Consider the following 21,230-nt stretch of genomic DNA (forward strand, 5'->3'; position numbering starts at 1 on the left):
CTCAAGGAAGTAACCCCACACCGATCGGCTGCCAAGAAACGCTCGGCCTCAGCCTGCGCCAATTGGTATGTACGTAACTAACGCACGCAGTACTCCTCCATGCTCATCGTTCGTTAAGTACACTACGTACCCGGCTAGAGAAGCTGCTACCCTTCACACGCCACCAACTTTCCCCGCTTCGCACGAAATACGCTGCCGTTTGCATCGCATCCCCGAGACATCGCGATTGAAGAGGAAATTAAGAACCTGTCACCCTACTCTCGCAATGGAAGACCCCTGGGCCGACTCGGCCGGCGCGTCGGACCCGCTGGGCACCTCGACTCAGCAGAGCGCCGACGACAGCACCACCGCTGCCGCTTCGACCGCCTCTAACTCCTCGGCGACCGCCGCTGCCAGCGGTGCGACATCATCCTCCTCCACCTCCACCACCCGCCCCTCGCGTGTCACCCCGCGGCGCCTCGTCGCGCAGCCCACCCGCCTGGAAGCAGTCGAGGACGACCCTCTCGGCCCGCTCGGCTCTGCGAGCGCTAGCAACTCCCCTCCCAGCGGCGATGCCATCCGCCCCCCGCCGCTAGGCCAGGAAGGCGGACCCCCCGTGCCGCCGCTCAAGGAAAACACCCTCCCCCTCCGCACCACCATGCCGCCGACCCCGGGTTCGGCCGGCGGGAAGCTGAAGCAGTATCCGGATCCACATCGGATCGACGACGATGACGACGATGTCGACGGTAACGACAACGAAGCGAATGGGCGGGCCGCCGGAGTGGGAGGGAGGCAGCCGCCGGCGGTGCAGGCCGCCCTGCCGAGCCCGGTCCGGTCCACGACGCACCCCAGCGTCAGCATCGAGCAGGCGGCGCGGCCGACCTTCCATATCACGGTCGGCGATCCGCACAAGGTGGGGGACTTGACGAGCAGTCACATCGTGTATTCGGTTAGGACAAAGGTCCGTATCTACTTCTTCTCCCACTTTGTTTCGCTGCCCATGGAGTATGTATGGAATGTGATGCTGATGGGGGATATCAGACGACTTCCAAAGCGTATAAGCAGAGCGAATTCGAGGTCAAGAGGCGGTACCGAGACTTTTTGTGGCTGTACAACACGCTCCACGCGAACAACCCCGGCGTGGTGGTGCCGCCGCCGCCCGAGAAGCAGGCGGTGGGTCGGTTCGAGAGTAACTTTGTCGAGTCGCGGCGGGCGGCGCTCGAGAAGATGCTCAACAAGATCGCCGCGCACCCGACGCTGCAGCTGGACGGCGATCTGAAGCTGTTTCTGGAGAGCGAGGCGTTCAATGTCGATGTGAAGCACAAGGAACGCAAGGAGCCGGCTCTCGGGGAGAGCAAGAGCGTCCTCGGTTCCCTCGGGTTCGGCGTGGGCGGTGGGAACAAGTTTGTCGAGCAGGATGATGTGAGTCTTCTTCGATATTATTTTTTTTTCCAAAAAAAAAAAAAAAGAATTCAAAAGACTACGGCACAAGATGAGCGCTGACGCGGTAGCAGTGGTTCCATGACCGCAGGATCTACCTTGACGCGCTCGAGAACCAGCTCAAAGCGCTGCTCAAAGCCATGGACAGCATGGTTGCCCAGCGCAAGGCCATGGCCGAGGCAGCGGCCGACTTCTCCGCCTCCCTTCACGCCTTGTCCACGGTGGAGTTGTCGCCCAGCCTCTCTGGCCCGCTCGACGCCCTCTCCGAGCTGCAGCTCACCATCCGGGACGTCTACGACCGCCAGGCGCAGCAAGACGTGCTCACCTTTGGCATCATCATCGAGGAGTACATCCGCCTGATTGGCAGCGTCAAGCAGGCCTTCTCGCAGCGCCAAAAGGCCTTCCACAGCTGGCACGCGGCCGAATCGGAGCTCGCCAAGCGGAAGGCGGCCCAGGATAAGCTGCTGCGCCAGGGCAAGAGCCAGCAGGACCGCCTTAACCAGGTCAGTGCCGAGGTGGCCGACGCCGAGCGCAAGGTGCACCAGGCGCGCCTGCTGTTCGAAGACATGGGCCGGCTGATGCGCTCCGAGCTGGACCGGTTCGAGCGGGAGAAGGTGGAGGACTTCAAGTCCGGGGTCGAGACCTTCTTGGAGAGCGCAGTGGAGGCGCAGAAAGAGGTTGGTCGTCCACTGAAGTGGTTTGGCGTGATGGACTCTCCGCGCTAACGTTGTCTAGCTGATCGAGAAATGGGAGACGTTCCTGATGCAGCTGGACGCCGAGGACGACGAGTCTGTCTTTTACCGGCCGGCCCCCATTCAGACGAACAAGCCGGCGGGCGACACAGCGGTGGATCGCGCCCGGGCGAGAATCCACGAGGATTCGGACTAGATGTTTTTTGTAGATGTTTTTTGTGGGGCGACGGGCCAGGCCTCGTCGTGAGGGAGACGGGACGGACGCTCAGGTTGGGCGCATGCCGGCGGAAGCGTCCGAAGAACGGCACCGGATTCAGCCACACAGATATGGTTAGCGAACCGCATGGCGTTGTTGTCATTGTATTATACATAGCCGTATCCCACACATGCCGCGGTGAGCTCTTTCGCGGTTATCGACACGGACCGTCTATCAGACAGGCTGTTCGGCTTCCCTCGAATGCCATAAAAGAAAACAATGGGGTCTTCTATGTTACAAAGAATACACTACTTCCACGCAACCTCCCTCGTCCCCGACTCTCCTCCGTCCTTTATTTCTTCTTGCCGCTCCTGTCCTTCCTCGCCTGGTCCTTGGCGCTCAATCCGCCCTTGGTGTTCTTGTCCTCTGTAGCGTACGCGCTGATGAGGTCGACGAGCGAGTCAAACGCATCCTCCGCCGGCGCTGCTTGTTGTGTCGACGCCCGGACCCGCTCAGCTGCCTTGTCCTCGGCCTTCTTCTCGTCGCCCTTGTCCTCCCCAGCCGGCTTCCCTGCCTCCTTGGAGGAGGAGGAGGAGGAGGAGGAGGAGGAGGAGGAGGAGGCAACATCAGCAGCAGAGCCTGCTCGGGCACCCTCCTGCTCCCCACCAGCGGGAGCTTCGGCGGCGGCGGCAGCAGCAGCAGCAGCAGCAGCAGCAGCAGATGGAGGGGCCTCCAGATCCCACGAGGTGCCGTAGCGCTCCCGGAAGGCGGCCAGCTTGCCGGCCTCGTCCACCTCGACGTTGCGCAGCGTCTTCTCGCTCGGCTGCCACAGGATGTGGTTGCGGCTGTCCTTGGCCGACTTGTACAGCGCCAGCGGGGAGGTGGTGCGCATCGTGAAGGTCGAGCCGTCGCTCAGCTGGACGAGCTGCGTGAACTGGTAGGGCCGCCGCGGCCGGGGAACGAAAGTCGCGTGCCGGACCTGGTTGGCCGCCGCCGCCGCCGCCGCCTGTGGTGATGATAATGATTGGATGACCGTGTGTTGCAAGACGGGGCCGGCCAGCGACGGCCGGCGGAGGATGATGGTGGAGGGGAGCTTCCCCATCGTTGGAAAGCGGGAAGACGAAAGACGGAAGGGTATCGGTAGCGTCGGCCGGGGCTGCGCTGCTGGGGGGAGGGGGGATGGAAATTATGGAAATTATGCTCGTGTGCCCAATCGAGACACGGGAGGTCCGGGGAAATAGTCGGGGGGAGCTCGTCAGCGCGAATTGGCTGTTGTGCGCTCCCTTGTTCGCGGCGTCGGGGGTGGTATGTACTTTCGGCCGATGCTTCGTTTCGACGGCTGCACGCGTTCGGCGCCGTGGCAGGAGTTGCGGGTTGAATTTTCGATGCGGCATAGCGAAACGGCCGAGTGCGCAAAAGAGTTGGTTACTCCGTCTCGCACGGTCAGGAATCAGGGTTGTTATCTGTAGTTATCGCTTATCGCCCGCAACTGGCGAACCCCCCCCCCCCGGGGGGGCTATGGCCCGAAATTTCGGACCCCAGAATGGCCAGGCCAATCCATCTCCAGGCTGAGCCTAGGTCCAAGAGAACAGCACCGCGACCGACCCTCCCGAGTGGCCTCAATTGCAAAAAGCCACTGGAATTCATGGGGCTGAGATGAGCAGCCCCCGCGTTCTTGTGGGCTTGACCACCGAGCGAATTTCCCTGGTCCGCCCTGTTCAGCGGTGCAACCATGGTTCCTTGGCCCGGACCTGCTCGGTGCGGCCGACTCGGTCCGTGGTCGCTGCGCCGTCGCCCTTAGCCTCTGGGAGAACATGTGGCTTTCGACGTACGCCGGGAACCTTTCTTCCCCCACCCACCTCCCCCCTCCCCCCCCCGGGGGGTAATAGCTACTAACTGACAAGCCTTCCCTTCAGAACCCTCTGTTCCAATTCGTCCTCGAGCCTTCCACACCACGGTCTCCAAGTCATCCCAACATGAGCAGCGCCGCCACCCCCGAACCTTCCATCTCACCGACCCCCAGCCTCCCACGATCCACCCACACTCCTCCTCCTCCTCCTCCTCCTCCTCCTCCCCCGACCTCCCTCTCTCCGAACAGCTCCGGGCCGTCATGCGCCTCCTCACGCACCCGGTCGTGGTCTGCACCGCCACCCATCCACGCCCCGAGCGTGCCGGCGGACGGGATCGCGGGGACGCCCCGGTTCCCCGCGCCATGACCATGTCCTCCTTCACGTCTCTGGCGCTGAGTCCCACGCCGCTGGTCAGCTTCAACATCGCAGTGCCGAGCCGCACCCACGACGCGGTGGCCGCCAGCCGCCGCTTCAACATCCACGTGCTGGCGGACGACGCGGCGGGCGCGCGCGTGGCAGATTGGTTCGCCGGCGGCAACGCGCAAGGGAGAGAGGTCTTCGACAGGCTCGTCGAGGAAGGCGACGTCCGGGTCCGTTGGGGAGGGGTCGGCGGAGCCGACGGGGGCGATGGGAACGGTGATGATCACAAGAGGGAGCCGCCGGTCCTGCAGGGGGACGGGGTTCTGTATGTTCTGAGGTGCAAGCTTTTGGATGATGAGCCCTCGAGGGGACTGGTGAGGGTCAAAGATCACGTTATCGTGATCGGGGAAGTGCTGGAGATTGTGGAGGGAACCGGGGCAAAGAGGGGAAAGCACGAGAGGTTTGGGCTGTTGTATGCCGACAGACGGTACCGACAGCTCGGGGGTTGTATCATGCCGGGGAAGAACAGAGAGGGGAGTTTATAGACGGAGTGGTGTAAGATATGTATATGTACTTGTCCGCTGTAATTTTCCTCGGCCCGACGGCGGCGGTTAGTCGGGACATTCGCACTAAGTCACTAGCATGTACGAGTAGACAAAGCAACGGTGGTGGGAGACGGCCCCTAGGGGACCGTCTCGAACTTGATTGGAATATCTCAAGGGGCCCTGTAGAAGCCTTATTGCCTAGGCTTCATGCCCTGAAACAGACCCCGAACCCAGAGGACCCGTCCGTCATCATTGGTATCAACGTTTCTATCCGCCGCCGACTGGCTTGGAGTAGCTCAGTTGATCTTCACAAGCTCCGTCTCAAAGATGAGAGTAGCGTTGGGCGGAATGACACCGCCAACACCGCGGCTGCCGTAGGCAAGCTCAGGAGCAATGGTTAGCTTGCGCTGCTCACCAACCTTCATTCCCAGCAGACCCTCGTCCCAGCCCTTGATGACCTGACCCTGACCAACGGTGAAGCGCAACGGTTCACCATGGTCGCGGCTCGAGTCAAACTTCTTGCCGTCCGTGAGTGTGCCTGTGTAGTGCACATCGATGGTGTTGCCTGGAGGAAAACGTTAGGGCTCGGTGTCAACGCTGGCGCTTGTGCCTGTGCTCCGAGGAGCTTGCAGGAGGGGCCGCGCTAGAGGCGGGGTAAAATTGTAAATCTTACCGCGGGCAGTCTCCTGCTCACCCGAGCCCTCTTTCAGGACCTCGATTTGAAGACCGTCGAGCTGAGGAACGGGCATTGTGACTGATTTTTTTTGAGAGATGAGTCGGATTCGGTGTCAATTGATTGATTGCTTGCTTGGAGTTTGAAGTGGCCGGTTTGTTGGAGGAGGAAGAAGAGGAAGAAGAGGAAGAAGAAGAGAGCCGCGGGCACAAACTTAAGGTGGGGTCGGGAGCTCTCATCGGTCGTGACGCAATCGGGAAAGTGGGTGCGATCGACCACGCCTGCTATTCTTTCAGCCAACGGACATGGAGACTGCCGCCTCAGGAACACCACACTGTCCTCAGATGATGCCAACTACACGTTCGGGCTGCATGGGCCTTTGCTCGTTCGGTTCCAAGAAAAGTTATACGAACTCACCGACAGGTCGGGATCGGCACGATGCCGCCTTGGTTTTGTTGCGGTGGGGTTGCGTCAGATCTGCATGTCCGCTCCAAGCTTCGAGACCTGGATTTGATGTAACTACTCCATACTCTATCTAGTACAGGTGTCCTTTGAGGAGTAATGTAATTGAGCTTCAATCATCCTCCTGTTTGCACACCTGTGGCATCTCCTTCCATTTTGGCCTTTTCCACTCTCTTTCATCGTTCATGCTGTGGTGTTTGATTTCCATTTTTACCCCTTATCCTAAGGAATTGACAAACCAACTCTGATACTAGCTGAACAATAGAAAATGCGGTTGAACATATCAAGGAGGACGGGGAGTGCTTGTCGAATTGAAAGACACGATTTGATGGCTTACATCTGTCAGCAACTGACTGCAATCCGAGACGATCAAGCAGTCGTACTTGATGAAGTTGGGAAGCACAACGACAGAGAGTGCTGTGACGGTGGCTGGAGCAGATGTTTATGAAGAACTGCAATCGTGCTCATCGGAGACATCCCTGTTCGACACAGCAAGCCCAGCAGCGTCCATCCAGCGTGGGTTCAGAGACTTGACTGCAAGGGCGGCAGGAAACGGCTGGGGGAGCCAAAATGTTTGGTTTAAGCAGCCGTGTGGGGGCGTCGATCAACGGTAGAAGTTGTTGTCCATTCACTTATTCGGCACACCACACGTTTACTTTGGTTCGGCACTCGTGCTATGTCCAACGACAAGAGTAGCCCCACGATACGCAGGAGGGGTTCAAAATTGACAAAAGCAGCACGCCACCCGCACTGTAGGTGCTGACACTGGTTGTCTTGTCGTTGGTGTGTGTACATTCAGCATGTGTGTACCGCGACTTCTACGTGCTATATTAGGTACGCATGGTGTTCGGCTCCAAGCCAGGCTTTCCAGGTTACAGACGTCCAATGCACCGGACAACGTGGGGCATGGTGGTTGGGCTGCCATTGCGAAAAGCAAATAGATAGCAGTTGGCGATCTGCCAGCTGATTGGGTTACCATTATTTCGCTTCAACTCACCACTTGCTCTGATCTAGCCTAGGCTCGCTGTCTAGACACCAAGCCTGGAGACAGACACATCATGGCTCTTGAGGCCGTTTATCAAGGCTGGCTTGAGTCTGAAGATGGAGAGGGGAAGGGCCAAAAAGGGAAGGAATGTACAGGGCAACGAAGTCATTGAGGTGGCAAGGCAGATATGTGCCTACCCAAAGCTTTTGCGAGTTTCAGGCAGCGTGGGGACGTACCTCCACTGACAGCGAGTCGCAGTGGTTAAACATGCCCCGCCCGTTGTTGCCGCCAACGAACACCGATAAGTCGAGTCGACTGCTGGCAAAATCTACCACGGATGTCACCGAGAAGAATCTTTGCCGTTCTTAATTTGATCCGAACTACTCCAGATAAGAAAGAGGCGAATTAGGAAAAATACACATCAGTTGCCACCAGGGCCGGCAACCTTCGTTGCTATGCGGCCTGTTAACTACTATGTAGGCTGTTGACCGCCTGTCAGAGGGGCAACTGCGGGGCAGTTTGGCAAGGGCCAGCCTCGTTTCAGCCTCGTTGGCGGGGTTCGGGTCTCGACTTTTCTGGAGCATTCCGAGCTTCCAGGCTTCGCAAAAAGACCAGAATAACTAATCCGAGTGTAGGGTAGAGCAGTCAGACTCAAAACTGCTTGATTCCACCTCTTGGTTCCCGAAAGCCTCCTTCAGGCAAACCTGGAGTTCTCGAACCGATGCCATGAATTTTCTAGCAATATCTCTCTTCTCCAGGTTCTGAGGGTTCTGATTGCAGCCTCAGGTGGGCCACTGCCAGAGGTCGCTTGTTCTGCAAACCAATCAGCAACAGCCGCCCGTTGCTGTGGAGGCGGATAGAAGCGAATCAGAAGAAAGTCGCAGAATTTGGGCGATAGAATCTCGTAGAAACTCGCGAGAGCACAGCCCAGGGAACAGCCCGCAATACATTTTAGCGGCCACGGGCTCCTCCTCACTCGACTCTCTCTCCTTCATCTTCCAACATCACATCTCGTCTTCTTTTCCCGTTCTCAAACTTCTACCCAAAGGTCTTCGAGGCGTAGACCGTTGATCAATCGACATATTCTCCTTTGGTAAGTCTGCCCTGATGATTCCCCGCGTTCGCTTGCCCCTCAGCCTCGTGGCCCGCCGTTCCCCTCGCACCTTCAAGTACCTTACCCCACAGCCCGCGTCAGCAAAACAGAAAATTCACATTTGGACGCTCTCGGCATTTCGTTGCGGCCACTGGTACAATTGTTCTGCAGCGCAAAGCAAACGATTCTGGGCACACCGATACTGATCAATTCGTCTTCAGATACCCCAGGATCATACAGATACCCTCAAGATGGCCGAGACGTTCGAGTTCCAGGCTGAGATCTCTCAGCTTCTCTCGCTCATCATCAACACCGTCTACTCCAACAAGGAAATCTTCCTTCGTGAGCTCGTTTCGAACGCCTCCGATGCTCTGGACAAGATTCGCTACGAGGCCTTGTCCGACCCCAGCAAGCTGGACACCGGCAAGGACCTCCGCATCGACATCATCCCAGACAAGGCGAACAAGACCCTGACGATCCGGGATACCGGTATCGGTATGACCAAGGCTGTAAGTTTCGTCCTGGCTGTGCCCTTGGGTTTTTGATGAGAACGCACGCTGACAAGCCCCCCCCCCCGGCCTGCAGGACCTTGTCAACAACCTCGGTACCATTGCTCGCTCCGGTACCAAGCAGTTCATGGAAGCCCTCACCGCTGGTGCCGATATTTCCATGATCGGCCAGTTCGGTGTCGGTTTCTACTCTGCCTACCTCGTTGCCGACAAGGTCACCGTTGTCTCCAAGCACAACGACGACGAGCAGTACATCTGGGAGTCGAGCGCCGGCGGTACCTTCAACATCATCCCCGACACCGATGGTGAGCAGCTTGGCCGCGGCACCAAGATCATCCTCCACCTCAAGGACGAGCAGCAAGACTACCTGAACGAGAGCCGTATCAAGGAGGTCATCAAGAAGCACTCCGAGTTCATCTCGTACCCCATCTACCTTCACGTCCAGAAGGAGACCGAGAAGGAGGTTCCCGATGAGGAGGCCGAGACCGCCGCCGCCGAGGAGGGTGACGACAAGAAGCCCAAGATTGAGGAGGTTGACGACGAGGAGGAGAAGAAGGAGAAGAAGCCCAAGACCAAGAAGGTCAAGGAGACTACGATTGAGGAGGAGGAGCTCAACAAGCAGAAGCCCATCTGGACCCGCAACCCGCAGGACATCACTCAGGAGGAGTATGCTTCCTTCTACAAGTCGCTCTCCAACGACTGGGAGGACCACCTTGGCGTCAAGCACTTCTCCGTCGAGGGTCAGCTCGAGTTCCGCGCCATCCTCTTCGTTCCCAGGCGCGCTCCCTTCGATCTCTTCGAGACCAAGAAGACCAAGAACAACATCAAGCTCTACGTCCGCCGCGTCTTCATCACCGACGACGCCACCGATCTCATTCCCGAGTGGCTCGGCTTCATCAAGGGCGTTGTTGACTCTGAGGACCTGCCTCTCAACCTTTCCCGCGAGACTCTCCAGCAGAACAAGATCATGAAGGTGATCAAGAAGAACATCGTCAAGAAGTCTCTGGAGCTGTTCAACGAGATCGCCGAGGACAAGGAGCAGTTCGACAAGTTCTACAGCGCCTTCTCCAAGAACATCAAGCTTGGTATCCACGAGGACTCGCAGAACCGTGCCGCCCTTGCCAAGCTCCTGCGCTTCAGCTCGACCAAGTCTGGCGATGAGATGACCTCGCTCACCGACTACGTCACCCGCATGCCCGAGCACCAGAAGAACATCTACTACATCACTGGCGAGTCCATCAAGGCCGTTGCCAAGTCTCCCTTCCTCGACTCGCTCAAGGAGAAGGGCTTTGAGGTGCTCTTCCTGGTCGACCCCATCGATGAGTACGCCATGACTCAGCTGAAGGAGTTCGAAGGCAAGAAGCTCGTCGACATCACCAAGGACTTCGAGCTCGAGGAGACCGAGGAGGAGAAGAAGAAGCGTGAGGCTGAGGAGAAGGAATACGAGGGTCTTGCCAAGTCGCTCAAGAACATCCTCGGCGACAAGGTCGAGAAGGTCGTTGTCTCGCACAAGCTGGTTGGCTCTCCTTGCGCCATCCGCACCGGCCAGTTCGGCTGGTCTGCCAACATGGAGCGTATCATGAAGGCTCAGGCTCTCCGTGACACCTCCATGAGCAGCTACATGTCGTCGAAGAAGACCTTCGAGATCTCCCCCAAGAGCCCCATCATCAAGGAGCTCAAGAAGAAGGTCGAGGCCGACGGCGAGAACGACAAGACTGTCAAGTCGATCGTCCAGCTGCTCTTCGAGACCTCGCTGCTCGTCTCTGGCTTCACCATTGAGGAGCCTGCCAGCTTCGCTGAGCGCATCCACAAGCTTGTGTCGCTTGGCCTGAACCTGGATGAGGAGCCCGAGGCTACCGAGGAGGCCCAGGCTGCCGATGCGGCCGCACCTGCCGCCGAGACTGGCGACAGCGCCATGGAGGAGGTTGACTAAATGATGACATGACTGGGAAATGAAAAAAAAAAACGGTCTTGGGACATCGGAGTTGAACGGGTTAATTTTCGATTTTTATGGCACTTGAGTTCACCCTTCTGCATCTGTTACCGGCCTCGCCTAATAACTTACAGCCTCGTTGCTCTGTAACTTTAGCCAGGACGTGGGCGGGGTCATGATCTTGACGTGGACATGAATTCTAAGGGTTAGACACAGCGGTTTGCCTTTGCCCATGCGTGTTACCTTGTACGGCGTGACTTGTTTGCCACTGCAGCCAATGCGTCCTCGTTTGCTGAGCCCGCCAATGCGGTCTCGCTGCTTTTGTGATTCAAGTCTGCAAATTTTGAGGTCAAAAGAACCACAAGTAAGTGTTCCCTACGTGAGGAGTTCCCTGATTTGCCATGATAGTCGGAAACTCGGCATTATCAAACCAGCTTATTTCGATAAAATACCGAAGGTCTAGAAGAGCCGTACGGCTAAGATTGGGCTGTAAGAGCCACAGATGGGTAGGCTCGAAGCTAGGCGAGATACTAGGCGGGCAGTGCAATGCACGGAGACGGACACTCAAAGCGATACATTTGTAGGGATTATGCGCACCTCATTGGGGGTTATTTTCGGCTCTCTTCCGTATCACGACCTCGTCTGATAACCCCGCCATCCATTGGGAAGCAATGATGTGAACAACTCGTCGTCCAAAATCCAAGATGTAATCTGTATATGATTGTATGTATATATTGTACATAGAACTCCCAAGACACCAGCACTGGGACCAAGGCACCAGGAAAAGACCTAATTGATGAACGAAATAGAGAAAGAGGGGAAAAGAAATAGATATAGTAACATCAAGATAAAACATTCTGCTTCATACACTTCTCTCTATCTTCCGTCATCATTATCGTCATCTTCTTCTTCTGTTGTATCATCATGTCTCAATGAGAAAGACCGAAGAAAAGAAAACATGCTGGTAATTTACAACGGTCCGCCCGCAACCATGGTCGGCTCAAGACTCTTTTGTGGCGAAACGTTTCCCTCATTCCCATCATCAGTAAGTGGGGGCTCTATGCTCTCTCCTCTTCCCAGCCCAAGTCCGGTCCGAAACCGATCGAATGAATCATAATAACCCCCCGTAACTGTCCTTCTCCGTGGCCTGCCTCCTTTTCCCAGAAAGGAGAGTTCCTTTGACCTCCATAACAAAAAAAAAAAAAAAAAAAAAAAAACCTTCTGCACCCTCGCCCCGCTTGCTTTGTGCCGCGCGTGCGTGACCAAGGAAAGGGGGTTTATCATACCTCCTCGCCCTCCTCCTCCTCCCTGAACTTGATCCCGCCTTCCATACACACGCCCCTGGCCACCCACTCCATCTCGGCGACCTTGTTCAGAGGCCACCTGCTGCGGGCGCGCTTCAGGAGGCCCTCGACGGCCTCCATGGCGCCCAGCAAGCCCTTGTCCTGGAACTTTTTGAGATCAGCCTCGTGTTCGCCCTCGCCGTCCTCCCCTTCTCCGGCGCCGTACTCAAACCAGCGCCACTCGACCCTGGCAATTCGGTGGCTGGTGCGGCTGCGCATGCGCAACTGCATGGCGTGGTCGATACCCTGAGGCCCGGCGGCGGGCGGGGGGTCGAAGGGCAGGCGGGACTCGAGCAGGGCGTACAGCAGCACGCCGAGCGACCAGGCGTCGGTCGCGCGGCCGTCGTAGGGCTGGCCCATGATGACTTCGGGCGCGGCATAGTCGTCGGATCCGCAGCGGGTCTCGAGCTTCTCGTCGGGCTCAATGCGGCGCGAGAGCCCGAGGTCTGTGAGGGTGATGACTGAGTAAGGATAGGTTGTCCAGTCGGTCCGGGGAGACAGCTCGGATGGTGGGAGGTTGACGAGTACGTCTACGGACCGTGTTAGAAAACCAGAGAATCGAGATTTAGATATACGCATGATTGGGTTGAGAAAAGAAAGGGAAAAAGGGGGGGGGGGTACTCACTCTCGAGCTTGATGTCGCGGTGGACAATGTTTTGGGCGTGGAGGTAGGATACTGCGCCGACAAGCTCGGAAAAGATGCGGCGGATGAGGGAGGGTGTGAGAAGCGAGCGATGGCGAGTCGCCACGTCGAAGAGGTCCCCGCCGGGGCAGTAGCTGAGCACGAGGATGGCGCGGGTCGGCTCAATGCTCCAGGCCTTGAGGTTCACGAGCGAGGGGTGCCGTACGGACTGCATGATTTGGAGCTCCCGCTTCAAGCTCATCTCGATGCGGTCCTCGGATGCACCTCCTCGGGGACCGTGCTCGCAGACCTTGACGGCTACTAGGGACCGGCGCTGGGCGATAGAAGGCTGATGTTGGAGACCCTGCAGGCTAGCGCCCGGACTGACACAGCCATCCTCGTCGGAGGAGGAAGAGGTAGATACTTGGCTGGTGGCCAAGTAGACTTGGCTGAATGTGCCTTGGCCGAGTACCCTGAGGGCCCGCCAGCGGCGCCGCTTCTGGTCATACCGGCCGCGCGCTTCAAAGAAGCCTGCCACTGCCTGTTCACTGGGGGCGCTGGTCGCCGAGGGAGCAGACAAGGACAGGTCGGTCGTGCTGAGGGACGATTCGCTTGGGGGTGGCGTCGGGGGCCTCTCCACGGGGATCAAGCCCCTCGCTTCTGAGAGGTGGGGTTCCCGGCGCAAGCGTCCTTCGGCTACGTTCTGTAGATCGGGCTTGACGCGGATACCTGACACGGTCGACATGCGCTTAGGGACCAACATCGGGTCCGGAATGTACTCGCTGATGCTCCGGTTCCTGGTGTGATGTTTGGGCTGAGCGAGCCCGCCGCCCTGTTGCTGACTGGTTCCGTCTGGGGGCGCAGGACATGACGTGATGCCTGTGTATCCTTTCCTCGTGGTGTTCTTGGCAGGGGATGTATGCTCGTGCGCCGCATCGAGCGGTGCCGAGGCCGGCGGGGTGACGGTTGTTTCGCGCGACATTCTCCGTCTCCACGGGCCCGGAGAGTCGCTTGCCAAAAGGGGTGACGGAAGAGGAGTGAGGTCGCCCATTGCGGAGATGACGGGGCTCGCAACGGCGGAGCTGGTCGCCGAAGCGGAACCAAGGGGGCCGTAGATGCCGGTTTTGAGACTAGGCGTCCTCGATACCGGCCGGAGCGACTGGGCGGAGGACTGGGTTCGCAGCGAGACGGCTGCGCGCCTGGTGGCGTTGGCGGGAGGTGTTGAGTATGCGTAGGTCGGATGCGAGAAATCCGTCTGCACGTGCAGAGCGGTCTCTCTGGAGTGGGGAAGAGACTCGGGAGAGTGGGTGAGGTGGGCCGAGGAGTCGTCGGCCGAGTAGTGGGCTGCGGCGGCGGGCGGAGGAGATCGGGGTCGGTGCGCCGGAGTCATCGACACGGCCGGGGGCGAGGGGGCGATGGTCCGGGAGCGGAACGGGACTGGCCCGGGGTCTGCGGATGCTGTGGCACCTGCTGTGCAAGAGAGGTCAGATAGGGCTGGGGAAGCATCAACAGCGTCGGCAGCGTCGGCACCATGGGCAACATCGGCAGCATCGACGGCGCCGATTGTCGGGCCTCCTGGGTGCGCGTTGGTCCCATTGGGAGCCGCGGGGGCGACTACCGCGTCCGGCGAGTCCACAGATTGCACATTGTGACCACTTGGTTCGTCACGTCGGCCGGATGGTAACGGTTCGATGGGTGGCGAGGACATGGCTGCGCTGTGCAGTCAAATGCAAAAAAGTGCAGCAGCGGGCGGCGAGGGTGCGAGCGTTGGGAACCTCGCCGAGACGGCGTGACGCTGGGCGTGGTCCCGGCAGGTTGTGCGCCGAACGCTGGAAGGCCTGGAGCGCCCAGGACCCTCTTCTCTCTCTCTGACTGATCGAGAGGGAGTTCGGGTGGATCCGTTGGTTGTATGTAACTTGGTGAAATTGGCGCTGCCAGCGGGACGTGCTATGGTGGGCGTGATGTGGGGCTCAATTTTGGCTTGCACTTGCAAGGGCTGGGAATCGGTTGCGCTCGACTTTCTCGATTGGAACGAACGACTTGGCTGACAGGGGGGAAGGTTGGGGGTCTGATAACCGCAGTGCGATATGAATGAAGAAGGTAACGGGCCGGTATCTTACCTGATAAGTGGTCTGCAAGGTTCATGCTTTTTTTCCTCCTTTTTTCGAATCGAATCTGAGTATGCCATGAAAGGAAACATGAGGTAGGGTCAAAGCCTATCTCGGTGTGATTGAAGAGTGGAAAGACGTGTGGAGCGAAAAATAGAATGAAACGTTACAAGGGGGCAAGGGATTCAAATACCACTTACCCTCCTACAACGAACTTGGTTGAATGCCCACGAGGCTACTGCGCAGTCCAGAACGCGCAATGTCGAGTCAAAAGGACACGCTCATCATGTATTACTGTACATGTATGTATGTGAGGTGTGTTGCAGCGATGATGATGATGATGCGTAAGTCTTGCCGGTGACGATGGTCAAGCGCCAACGTTGGCTGGGAAAACAGATGCGAGTCGTAAAAAAAAAGTAGGATGCCGGCGCTCTTAGTTGAGATGCAAATTCCGAAACAACGGCATCTCCGAAGCCTCAATTGGTGGTGGGTGGAAGGTAAAGGAGATAAAGAGCATCTAGTCCGAGCCTAGGAGTGTTGAAAGGCACTCCGCACTTTTCAATCTTGTGCAGTTCATCCGATGCAATTAGACACTGAACGGGGAAAGATGATCAGGAGAAACAATAAACACTTCTCGAAAGCGTGGGACACGCATTAACCCACACCGGTACAATACCTCCTAAAGACCCTCCTGTTTGGGTTCGGGACATTGGGGAATGCCGCACGCCCCGTTCCCCTTTGTCTGCTTTCAAAAGCCCAAGCCGAGACTATCCTACTATCAATCGGTGGGGTTACACTTATAACGCCTCAGCACTTGTCCTATGCAGGGAGGATACCATACCATGATGTGCGTCCTCTCCCTGACAGGATTTCTGTTCCACGCATGCCCTATTTCTGCACGTAATGTCTCACACGAGGGACCATGCGTCAGCAGTTGCTCGTTGTAAGTCAAAATCAACATCCAAGTTTGACGGGCATGATAAGGTAGTAAAGATGCCAAGCAGATCAATTGGACTCGCACAATGGAACGTGGAGCAACGTGCTCTCTGTAAGCTCTGCACGGAGGGGGAAGGTACCAGTTTGTGCAGAGGAACCCTTTCGTTGAGCTCCCTAACACCACGATGGTGAATGGTAAACATTCATTGGCTGCCGGCTTTCTAACACTTCCTCTGGGGTGCCGCCCAGGCATCCGGGCAGTGCGTTACTGTGCTCCTGCGGGTGTACGTATGTACTGTAATCTTTTATAAGGAAAGGGATAGGTTTACATGGAGGTTCATTCCAGCGCCTGAACCCTCTTACAGAGTAGTCAGTTAGTTGCCTGTGTCAGCCTTGGTCTCTACAAGATAACTACTATGAGTAGAGAAGAAGCAAATCACGTGCGGTGACGTAGTTGGTTGATCTGCAAGGCTCCCAGATCCAAAGGAGCTTGACGCCGTCTGCCAGGGCCGTTGGTCAGAGGAAACAGTGGGAATCCAAGAATGTCTACCTTATTTATTATGATGGGATATGCGCTGCGATGGCCGCCGGTTGTCAGCGGGTATAACAAGCGGCCAAAAATTGAATATAATGAATGCATGGGAGCATCAGTTCATAATTTCGTATCATGTAACTACTAGTAAGGAGTATGTGCCCTTCAATTAGTTAACTAACGCTTGCCGAGCGCGAACTAGCCGATCGATTCCACATTCAAAGCAGGCGAGAACCCCGACGACTGCTCCGATTTGGCAACATAACTGCTCCGTACTTAACACCGGGAACCCGTGCAACCGTAGGCACTCGATTCGGAGTTAATTAAATCATCGACCCTGCCAACCAAGACGCTCGTCAACCGATCAAGAAGAGTGAGCAGGGCGGCTTGGTCCCTTCGCTGCTCCCGACCCGATCCCGCACTGCGATGGCTTCTACCTCGGCCGATATTTCGGACGGCGCCAGCGATCCCTTCGCGCGCCCCCGTGCCCGAAGACCTCCCCATTCTCAGCTGTCGCAAATGAGCAACGCGTCCGAGGAGGTAAACGGCGGGATTGAAACCCCGGGCAATGGCCATGCGACTGCTTCAACGAGGTAGGACGGACGATTGATTCGGCTGCGACGAGGCGAACCAAGAAAAGCTCATCATTCCACTGCAGCGGGTGCTCAACACCGGTCCCTCTCGATGCGCCCCCGTCTGTCAAGTCGCTTTCGACAGCGCGCAAACAGGTCCGCGCAGAGCAGCAGCGCCGCCGTCTCTTTCCCACCATCGAGTTCGCCAGCCGCGTCTCCCACTTCGATCCGAATAGCGACTACCGCGACTTCCACGGCTTCTTCAACCTCTTCTGGATCGGCCTCGCCATCTTGGCCATAACGTCCATGCTGCGCAACATCAAAGATACCGGGTACCCCTTGCGCGTGGAGATATGGAGCTTGTTCACCGTCAAGCTCTGGCACCTGGCCATTGCCGACCTCCTCATGGTGGCCACCACTGCCGTTTCCCTTCCCTTGCACCGAGCGTTTCGGGCCGCGCCGGCCGACGGTCCGCTGACGTGGGCCAGGGGCGGCATGACCATCATGAGCATCTACCAGGTCGTGTGGTTGGCCTTCTGGATCGCCGTTCCTTTCTTGCTCGAATGGACCTGGACTTCCCAGGTCTTCTTCCTGCTCCATACCATGGTGCTGCTGATGAAGATGCACTCCTATGCCTTCTACAACGGCCATCTGAGCGAGACCGAGAAGCGTCTGCGCGCCCTCGACGATCCCTCGACCGCATCGCGCGCCCCTGCCTATCTTTACCCGACCGCCGACAATCCCATGGGCACCATGGCCAGCCCGAAGAGGGCCGAGGCGGAGGGGGGGGCCAAGGCAGACGGGGACGGTAGCGCACGGGGGGACACCGACGAGATCGCCCAGCTCCGCGAGGTTCTGGCCCGCGAGCTGACAAGCCCCATCGGCACCATCACGTACCCGGCCAACTTGACGTGGGGGAATTACGTCGACTACCTCTGCTGTCCCACCCTGTGCTACGAGATCGAGTACCCGCGGAATGACAAGATCAATTGGCAGAGCCTCTTCTCCAAGATCGCCGCCATCTTCGGCTGCATCTTCCTCCTCACCGTCATCTCGGAAGAGTTCATCCTGCCGGCGCTGGTCGACGCCCAGCGGAGGCTCGACCCCTCCCTCCGCACGGCCGATTCGCCCCTGACGGCTCTCGAGGTGCTCCTCGTCCTGGCCGAGACCATCTCGTGGCTGCTCTTCCCCTTCATGCTGACCTTCCTCCTCGTCTTCCTCGTCATCTTCGAGTACGTGCTCGGCGCCTGCGCCGAGATCACCCGGTTCGCCGACCGGCACTTCTACAGCGACTGGTGGAACAGCACCGACTGGATGGAGTTCTCGCGCGAGTGGAACGTGCCCGTCTACAGCTTCCTCCGCCGCCACGTCTACAGCGCCAGCCGCCCGCACATCGGCAAGGCCAACGCCACCGTCATCACCTTCCTGATCAGCGCCATCGCCCACGAGATCGTCATGGCATGCATCACCAAGAAGCTACGCGGCTACGGCTTCGTCTGCCAGATGCTGCAGCTCCCCATCGTCATGCTGCAGCGCACAAAGTGGGTCCGCGGCCGCAAGACGTTCAACAATGTGTGTTTCTGGTGCAGCATGATTCTGGGGCTGAGCCTGGTAAGTCTTGCTTGTCCCAAAACATGCACACACGTACTCGTCCCACCGTTTGCTGGCCACAGCCCGACAGGCCCAATTGCTGACTGGACCACTACCCTCTTTCTCTCTTTGCCCCACAGATTTGCTCGCTCTACGTCTTGGTATGAGGCGAAGGAAAACGAGCCACGAAAAAAAAACAACTGTTGCATATTTTTTTTTGTCAGCGGATGGGGCGGGAGGCGAAGGAGGTAAGGGGATTCCTGCACATGGGCACGTGGTACGCTCCGCGCCCCAATTCCGGTAACGCGCTGGTCGAGTAAGCCTGGCCCGCCCCGTCTCCTGCCGGTCGCTTGGCCGACAGGTTCGAGCAGGTGTGAAGCGCGAGGCCGGATGAACCCTCAATTGGGGCCCGTAATTTTCGATCTGCCTCCGGGACACTGTGTTATGTTCACCTGACGTGGCTTCACCGGAGCACTTGGGGAGTTTTCAAGAAAGCAGAGCGGGCGACTCTGGGAGCAGCATCGCTTTGTGGGAAGTTTTGCATTTGGCAGATACCCCAGCATATTTCAACATGGTGTACGGACTACACTGGCGTTTGTACAAACATAGGTGGGTGAAGCGGCTTACATTGCATCTGATTTTCTGCCCGAGAGCTCCTGTATTTGCAGTAGCCAGATCACAGACAGCGAATGAACAAAAAGAGAATCAACGGTGCCTGCCGACCTTATGAGGCTCCTGCCTGAACACTATCCACAGCTGTGTGCAGCGGACTATATTCATTTTATATCTTTTCGCATTCTAAGCTAGAGAGGGCACTCCTCAACCCGACCTAGCTCGGTAAATACATACATCCAAAAGAGGCAAAGGAAACGGAGCCAAAACAGACGACGAAACAAGGATCCAAAGATGCTCTCATCCAGTCATTCCATTTCCCTTCCTCTCAATCCATGCCCAAAGTCACTGAGCAAGGCAGAGAGAGCTTCAACGCGCTCCAGAAGCAAAGCAGAAGAACGTGCGGAGCTGACACCGACTCTTTCGTGGTCCGGGAGCTGTCCGCGATTTCTCCACTTCCCGCCTGAAAAAAAGGTGCTTCATTCCCATCAATGCCTCATTTCCTTCATCTGAAACCATCCATCGATGCTAACCCGCCTACTCGTAATATCATGATGCCCGTGACAAGCGCCCCCAACTCCCCTGAGCGTCTCAACAAGACGAGGAGAAAGATCCAAACCCCCATAATCATGAATACGACTGGTTCGTTACTGTGATTCTGATGACGCTTGTCCATCGTTGATGCATATGTTGAGTGAGAGCCCAATCCAAAATGTTCGATATCAAGATCCAGATGCCCCATGCCCACAGTCCGATTCCCCGAAACACCCGCAACAGAAAGCCAGGATAAAGAGTCAAAGAGCGAAAAAAAAAATAAAGAAGAAGAAGAGAGAGAGAGAGAAAGAAAGGGAGGCCATAAAATTCGTCAATGTTATCTCGTATCCCTGACACTTACCGTCATCCGTTCATTAGAGATTATAACAGAAATCAACAAGCAAATGGAAATACACCGAGACTGCAAAGAAGAATCTTCTTCTGGCCTCTTCGTAGGATGCTCGCCAGGCGCTCAGGCCTGAACGCCGTACCCCTCAGCGGTATGCGATGAGTAACTGTACGACACGGGCGGGTCGTACTGAGCGTACATGACATCCTCGGGCCCAATAGCCTTGGCCTGCTTGTATCGTAACCCGGTGCTAGAGTACGACACGGAGGATGGGGAGTGACCTAGATGGCTATCATACACCTCGGACGTCATATACCGCCGTGTTGAGGACGGTGACTCGCCGTACGAGTACTGCGTCTCGATCTTGGACGTCTTCAGGCTGCCGTCGACCTTGTAACGCTGTGCTCCCTGGCCCGAAGGCGAACGCGTGCGGCGGCTACGGCGGCGGCGCCTATCACGGTCATCTTCAGATTCAACGTCGTCGTAGTAGTCGGCAGTAGAGGTGGCGCCGGGCGCCCAGGTTTGGGTGCGTGACAGAGACGGCATAGCCGTGTATGACTCGTGCGGCACCGTCTTGGATCGGCTTATGCGCGGTGGCGATTCGGGAACTGGGGGAGGGGTGCTGTAGGACTTGCTGAGAGTGGGAATCGGCCGGCCTTTGGAGGGAGTGTCATCGAGGTCGTACTTTAGTTTCTCCCTCGACCTTGCTGCGTCGTTCGAGGCACGACGGCCGGTCGTGCGTGGAGCCGAGAGCCGGATGCTTTCTTCCTCGACGAACTCGACTGGCGGTGGCGTCGGCACGGTAGGCGCAACGAATGTGGCACTCGGAGGGTCTTCCGACATCCAAGCCATTGCCTGTTGTGATGCACCCATCGCCTTTTGTGATGCACCAGAGCTACCGGTTCTTGCTAGGTATTCCGCCGCAAACTCGAGGAGGTCGGCGTGTTTGCGGTCGCTGGCCACGTGCGGCGATTTAGCCCGGCGCGAGCTCGATTTTTCACGGTCGCGTTCCCGGTCTCGCTCGCGCGTCTCGTCATGCTTCTTGCTCGACGACCGCTTCTTGTCCGATTTGGATCCAGACATCACATACATCTCGTCCTCGAGAACGAGGTCCTCGAGGCCGCTGATGTAGGACTCGTAGTGTTCCACGTAAGGCTGCTTGGTGTAGCGGGCCTTTTCGTCAGCATCCCGTTTCCGGGCTTTCTCCCGCTCCCTCTCCCGATCCCGTTCAAGCCGCTTCTTCTCAACTTTGCGCTCGCGCTCTCTTTCTTTCTCCCTCTCCCTCTCCCTCTCCCTCTCTCTCTCCCTCTCCCTC

The 21,230-nt window shown here is 57.5% G+C and overlaps 8 protein-coding genes across 8 annotated transcripts in view; 4 read left to right on the plus strand and 4 right to left on the minus strand.

Moving 5' to 3' along the window:
- The first annotated feature begins 108 nt into the window (after positions 1–108).
- P884DRAFT_248228 (Vps5 C terminal like-domain-containing protein) lies at positions 109–2,374 on the plus strand. The gene is made up of 4 exons (XM_069440543.1): positions 109–940; positions 1,021–1,401; positions 1,494–2,096; positions 2,155–2,374. The coding sequence occupies exons 1-4, from the start codon at positions 266–268 to the stop codon at positions 2,305–2,307; spliced, it is 1,812 nt and encodes a 603-aa protein (XP_069295320.1). The 5' UTR covers positions 109–265; the 3' UTR covers positions 2,308–2,374.
- Positions 2,375–2,509: 135 nt separating this feature from the next.
- Positions 2,510–3,409, minus strand: P884DRAFT_228688 (mitochondrial 54S ribosomal protein bL31m; the record flags this gene model as incomplete). The annotated part of the gene is made up of 2 exons (XM_069439728.1): positions 2,510–2,823; positions 2,959–3,409. 2 exons carry the CDS (start codon positions 3,407–3,409, stop codon positions 2,660–2,662), a joined length of 615 nt encoding a protein of 204 aa, XP_069295321.1. The 3' UTR covers positions 2,510–2,659.
- A 486-nt stretch (positions 3,410–3,895) lies between these two features.
- Positions 3,896–5,551, plus strand: P884DRAFT_59880 (flavin reductase like domain-containing protein). Its single transcript, XM_069445979.1, has 2 exons — positions 3,896–4,135; positions 4,224–5,551. The coding sequence occupies exons 1-2, from the start codon at positions 3,964–3,966 to the stop codon at positions 5,060–5,062; spliced, it is 1,011 nt and encodes a 336-aa protein (XP_069295322.1). The 5' UTR covers positions 3,896–3,963; the 3' UTR covers positions 5,063–5,551.
- Positions 5,359–5,811, minus strand: P884DRAFT_206736 (uncharacterized protein; the record flags this gene model as incomplete). The annotated part of the gene is made up of 2 exons (XM_069438741.1): positions 5,359–5,627; positions 5,736–5,811. 2 exons carry the CDS (start codon positions 5,809–5,811, stop codon positions 5,359–5,361), a joined length of 345 nt encoding a protein of 114 aa, XP_069295323.1.
- A 2,715-nt stretch (positions 5,812–8,526) lies between these two features.
- On the plus strand, positions 8,527–10,717 carry P884DRAFT_207066 (Hsp90 protein-domain-containing protein; the record flags this gene model as incomplete). Its single annotated transcript, XM_069438763.1, has 2 exons — positions 8,527–8,784; positions 8,861–10,717. The coding sequence occupies 2 exons, from the start codon at positions 8,527–8,529 to the stop codon at positions 10,715–10,717; spliced, it is 2,115 nt and encodes a 704-aa protein (XP_069295324.1).
- A 1,280-nt stretch (positions 10,718–11,997) lies between these two features.
- On the minus strand, positions 11,998–14,072 carry P884DRAFT_279533 (kinase-like domain-containing protein; the record flags this gene model as incomplete). Its single annotated transcript, XM_069443317.1, has 2 exons — positions 11,998–12,590; positions 12,686–14,072. The coding sequence occupies 2 exons, from the start codon at positions 14,070–14,072 to the stop codon at positions 11,998–12,000; spliced, it is 1,980 nt and encodes a 659-aa protein (XP_069295325.1).
- Positions 14,073–16,349: 2,277 nt separating this feature from the next.
- Positions 16,350–18,647, plus strand: P884DRAFT_262697 (MBOAT, membrane-bound O-acyltransferase family-domain-containing protein). The gene is made up of 3 exons (XM_069441682.1): positions 16,350–16,851; positions 16,917–18,441; positions 18,561–18,647. The coding sequence occupies exons 1-3, from the start codon at positions 16,685–16,687 to the stop codon at positions 18,585–18,587; spliced, it is 1,719 nt and encodes a 572-aa protein (XP_069295326.1). The 5' UTR covers positions 16,350–16,684; the 3' UTR covers positions 18,588–18,647.
- Positions 18,648–20,038: 1,391 nt separating this feature from the next.
- The window catches only part of P884DRAFT_271710 (uncharacterized protein), a gene marked incomplete at both ends in the record, with an annotated part of 1,873 nt that continues 681 nt past the window's right edge, over positions 20,039–21,230 (minus strand). The window contains one exon of the mRNA XM_069442460.1: positions 20,039–21,179. Within this exon, the coding sequence (XP_069295327.1) occupies positions 20,039–21,179 (1,141 nt within the window). The remainder of the gene's footprint in view (positions 21,180–21,230) is intronic.

This window comes from Thermothelomyces heterothallicus (genome assembly GCF_042370625.1).
Source record: "Thermothelomyces heterothallicus CBS 202.75 unplaced genomic scaffold P884_scaffold_22, whole genome shotgun sequence".
Classification (NCBI taxonomy): Eukaryota; Fungi; Ascomycota; class Sordariomycetes; order Sordariales; family Chaetomiaceae; genus Thermothelomyces; species Thermothelomyces heterothallicus.